General features: G+C 33.8%; 1 protein-coding gene and 1 long non-coding RNA gene across 3 annotated transcripts; both read right to left on the bottom strand.

Moving 5' to 3' along the window:
* Nucleotides 1–310: 310 nt before the first annotated feature.
* Nucleotides 311–957, bottom strand: LOC145799175 (uncharacterized). The gene is made up of 3 exons (XR_014341191.1): nucleotides 831–957; nucleotides 661–726; nucleotides 311–573 (listed from the first exon to the last, which is right to left on the bottom strand). It is a non-coding gene; the product is annotated as an uncharacterized LOC145799175 (long non-coding RNA).
* Nucleotides 958–1,126: 169 nt separating this feature from the next.
* LOC114275024 (uncharacterized) lies at nucleotides 1,127–4,071 on the bottom strand. Of its 2 annotated transcripts, none has more exons than XM_082888721.1 (7): nucleotides 3,849–4,071; nucleotides 3,378–3,577; nucleotides 3,197–3,272; nucleotides 3,060–3,120; nucleotides 2,355–2,490; nucleotides 1,377–1,496; nucleotides 1,127–1,222 (listed from the first exon to the last, which is right to left on the bottom strand). In XM_082888721.1, the coding sequence occupies exons 3-7, from the start codon at nucleotides 3,228–3,230 to the stop codon at nucleotides 1,172–1,174; spliced, it is 402 nt and encodes a 133-aa protein (XP_082744847.1). In that variant the 5' UTR covers nucleotides 3,231–3,272; nucleotides 3,378–3,577; nucleotides 3,849–4,071; the 3' UTR covers nucleotides 1,127–1,171. The 2 variants fall into 2 exon arrangements, with proteins under 2 accessions (XP_082744847.1, XP_082744848.1); XM_082888722.1 differs by having other exon boundaries at nucleotides 3,378–3,494; nucleotides 3,777–3,849.
* Between the last annotated feature and the right edge of the window lie 702 nt (nucleotides 4,072–4,773).

Genomic DNA, 4,773 nt, shown 5'->3' with positions numbered 1-4,773 from the left:
TAAGTTAAGCACACATTTAATAATTCCACTAGAACTTTGACGCTAAAGTCATATAGGATACCAAAATAAAATCATAGTACGTGGTACATCAAACACCACTCAAGACATGAGTCTATGGTTGAAAATCTGATTGGGTACTGTTGCAGCTTCAATTGTTAAATATTAAAATACCTATCTAAAACATTTGAACTACAAAAGGTGACCAATTTGTTCATCAAAATAAGCATCTGTTTTGATCAATTAAGTTGGTGAGGCAACAAAATCCATGAAAGCAAGCAATCGCATTGGAAGACATTCATAGGTCATTCTTGGTTAAAGTCTATATACCTTAAAATACAGCCCATGTTTGTTGACACTGTTTGGGTCACCATAACAAATGGCCAGTAATTTTCCCACTTCGAACTCTCCAGAAGGAACCTTAGAGCCATCATCAACATCATCATCACTGTCCAAGCTGTTTTGTTCAGAATTGGAATCTTCTGATTGATGGGAACCCAACAATTGAAATTCTTTACAAAGCTTTTCCCACTCCTTAAGCAAAGATAGGAAATCTTCTGCTGCTTCATTTCTCACCTATAATCATTTTGGACTTGTCCTTGATAAATATATATATATATATTACTAATAAAAAAAGTAAAGGAAATGGAACAAATATACTACCTCAGTTTCAGGATGGTTCAACTTTAGACTTTCGCATGCATTAGAATTTATATCCACAGCCCACCTCTAATAAACAAATACAAATAAAACATATATAAGCCTTTGCATGGAAGAGTGCATAGAAGAACAAGTTTTACAAAAATCACATTTATAATCACTTCATGACTTACAGTAACCAGTTTCAAACCAGATACGGATGCTCCAAGGCAGAGACCAGTTGACATGGCTCCACATCCAGAGTATAAATCTAGTAAAGTCATCCGATACTCTTGACATCTAGAAACTTGGGAAGATTTTGCAGCGTCAGTTGTCTCCTAGTGCACTATTTGAACTAGCTTCACTTATTAAGGATGCATCACTATCCATCTTTAAGTTTTCTGGATTTGCTGAAGCAGACAACATCTATTAGAAGAATTCATTTTAAAAAATGATTGTAGTCCTTGGGTAAACATACTAACCTGTAGTTGTATCTAGAGTTGTAAACAAAAAGTGTGGCAATGAATATGCCATATCATAATACAAGTCTGAAGACAAAAGTATTCTCTTTTTCAGCCAAGTCAGCCTGTTTCACAGAGAAAACATTTCAGAAACTTGGAAAGCAATAAACAGGAACAGAGTTTTAGAAACACACACACACAAACAGAGACAAAAATAATCATAAGAATAAAAAAAAACAGACAAAGATATCAGTAGCCAGAAGTAAGTGATGGTCATACTTTTGCCGCAAGTTGCACAATTTTCACTTTTGACACAATGGAATTCAATGGATTGTCATCTCTTATGTCTGAGTAAAACACTCGTCTTTTATCAATGAGGTCAGATTGGTTCTTAATTACCTGGAAACAACCAAATACATAAATAGAATAATGCACATGTATAACATCCATTTCATAATTTCATTTAATAGCATTTAATATTGTGCTGTTAAATTACATGAGAATTTAAAAAGTGAAAAGTAATAGTTAGGGGTTAAATTATAAAAAATAGTTCCTAAGATAAGTAGTGTGAAAAAAACAACAAAAAAAAAAAAATGTTTAATGTGCACTTTTATCATTTGTACCAAAAATAAAACTTCAATTTATATTATTCCAGTTTCCCTTGTAATAAAAGACCATCATTCCTTACTTTGATAAGACTACTAGATTTCTTTTTGCTGAATGTAAGTTCTATGATAGAGTTTTTGCATATGCTTTACTGGAACTCAATATAGACAATTCCTAAAGTATATAATTTTTGTAGATATAAATATAGAACTTTATTCAGTTATTTCCACACAATATAATTTAATATAATCAATTCAATCATAGAACCTCACACAGATCTAACCTAGACGGTCCTTGTTGGAATATGTGAATCTTGTATATTGTATGAATCCAGTATATTGTGCGATTACGGGATTTTAGGCATATTTCCTTATATTTGATTTTATTGTTATTCTACCTTCCTAAATTGTAACCTCCTCAATTCAGTATATATATATACACACGAGGATAATCATATATTGTGATTAAGCCATTCAATTTATTATCTTCTTATGTCCTGACAAGAAGGTGGATAAATATTATAACATTTAAGAGGTGAACCTCATTGACAAAACTTGAGCAAGAAACTAGACAATTCAATCTTCAGATGCAGGGCAAATCAAAGCAAATAACATAGGAAGTAAAACATAATTGTAGCAATTAAAGACTCACCGCTAATAACTTTAATGAGTGTAATGGCACAACCCGATCATCATGATCAGCTGTCAATAACATGGTAGCTGGGTACTGAGAAAACTGATCAGAGGATTGTTCCCATGGTCTGCTAACATTATGCAGTGGCGAGCACCTGAAGAGAAATTTAACAATGGCAAATATTCAAAATGATAAAATAGTTACCCAACTACCCGTCTGCTGAAAACTTACGAGTGATGAAAAGCTAAAAGAAAAAGCAACCCAGCTCAAAAATCAAACGAGAACTGACTACTTGCTAACTGATGATGGATAAACAAGCACGGGAAATTGGTCTATGATTCTCCATTAACTTCAGTGAACGTTGAACCAATAAATAACAGTCATTAAGAGCCACACGCTAAGACACAGAACTAAATGAGTTTACTCAAGACTTGCCCAAAAAAAAAAAAAAACAGATACTTAAATAATACATAGAACATATTTTTCATTTAACAAAGTATGCAAGTCAACTGCATTTTAGTATTACTAAAATGTAATTTGAAAGTTGGAAATGAGGAATAATTTGTGATTAAGAGGTGAACGCCAAACAATAACAGAAGTAAATAACTTACTCGAGATTAACTAACATATTTTATATCAAACCAAAAAAATATCTAAAAAATTATAATTTCAAAGTAAGAACATTATACAGGCAGATAATTCAATGAAAATAAATTCACTCACCTGATAAGCCAATGGAACTCTTCCTCCTCTGAGCAGCCAAAGTCACATGTCCATCTATGACCTAGAAAAGAAACCTAAAAATCAACAAGTGATACTAAAATAAATCAACCAAGTGAACCCACAGATTGCTGGCTGACCTATAGTGAATTTGTGAAATCTAAGCATATCCATAACACCAACATGAGCAAGAGCACAACCAAAAAGATTAGGTCTCTGTAACCACAAATTTTTACAATTTAGTTTATAGACACGATGTATTATGACAAATGAATAAACCCAAAAAAATGCCACCAAGAAAATGAATCAACACCGCTATACCTGATTAATGCAAGCCCCAATAAGAAGCCCACCGTTGCTTCCACCTTCAATACACAATTTTTCTCTGCATCGTTGAGCTTCTACTCACTGTTTCCAACGATCCACATCCAACGCCACCTGCTTGTCCCGTACATGATCAGAGACACTAACATCGTACTCGAAACCCTAGATAAATCGATTCACCATTGTTGCTGCTCAATCTGATGAAAGAGAAGAGTTTTCCACACAAGGACTAGAAAGAGTAAAGCAACAAAAACGAAAGGAGAAAACACAAAACAAAAGCAAAAAAGGCTGGAAATCAACTAAATCGAGAGAAAACAATTCCAAATCGTTAGATTTAGCCATGAAATTTTATAGATCTTGTGTGAATGTGGCAAATCTATATCAGAAAACCCTAACCTTGAGCCCTAGATCGATTTAGATCATAGGGATTCAAACAATCTGGAAGATATACGCTCCAGAAAACCTAACCTTGAGCCCTAGATCGATTTAGACCATAGGGATTCGAACAATCAGGAAGATATACGCTCAAATCAAGAGTAGAACAACATTTTTCAGATCAAACAACCGAAGAATTGATGAAGATCGAAGAGATCGAAGATCCGATGCTTCGAAGATCCAACGCCTCGATTTATCTCTCTTCCTAAAGTCATGCCTCTGTTCGATCAGAATAGAAGACGTAGCCTTGAGTTGAGCCACTGTTTAAAGGAAATAACCGGCCCACAAAACGAGATGGTTTAGTTTAATTTTTTTAAAATTTAAAAAATCTGGACAGATTTCACGACGTTTTTGAAAACGCCATAAAAAAAACGTCACTGTATGTCGGTTTTCTTGTAGTGTGTTTTCTTTCTTTGATTGATCGACAGTTGTTTTTCTTCCACTTTAGGACCTAATTTTCTAATTCTTCCTAACTTGGTCCAACAACTAATCCCAAATTAGACAAATTTTAGCTATAGTTGCCCATTCAACACTCCATTGTCCAAAATGGAAATGAGATTTAAGAGAAAGAGATATTCGATGGTGTTGATTTGAGGGGCTATGGTGATCGTTGCTTTATGGTAGTTTTTAAATGCTAGTGATGTTAGTATGGAGGTGAAATAGGGAGTTGGGTGATGGTATTGTTAGTTGTCGAAAATGACAAGTTAAAGAAGCTTGAGGGTTTTAGTGGTGATATTGTGCTGGTGGAAGAGGTAGTAAAGGACACAGTGGAAGGGACTAGTGTAGAAGTTAAATGTTATGCGTTATTATGCCACGAGATTGCCAACGTGGAATTTTTCTATCTAAGGTCTTATGGACGTTGTTGTTGGAACAATCTTCTATGTAAAATAAATAAATTGAAATCAAATCAAACAAATAAAATAAATAACTTATAGAATTTATTTTACCGAACCAAATG

The sequence above is a fragment of the Camellia sinensis genome, chromosome 9, assembly GCF_055761805.1.
Source record: "Camellia sinensis isolate YWXY chromosome 9, ASM5576180v1, whole genome shotgun sequence".
NCBI classification, from domain to species: domain Eukaryota; kingdom Viridiplantae; phylum Streptophyta; class Magnoliopsida; order Ericales; family Theaceae; genus Camellia; species Camellia sinensis.
The sequence above is the reverse complement of the archived record's forward strand: the minus strand, read 5'-3'. Positions and strand labels throughout refer to the sequence as shown.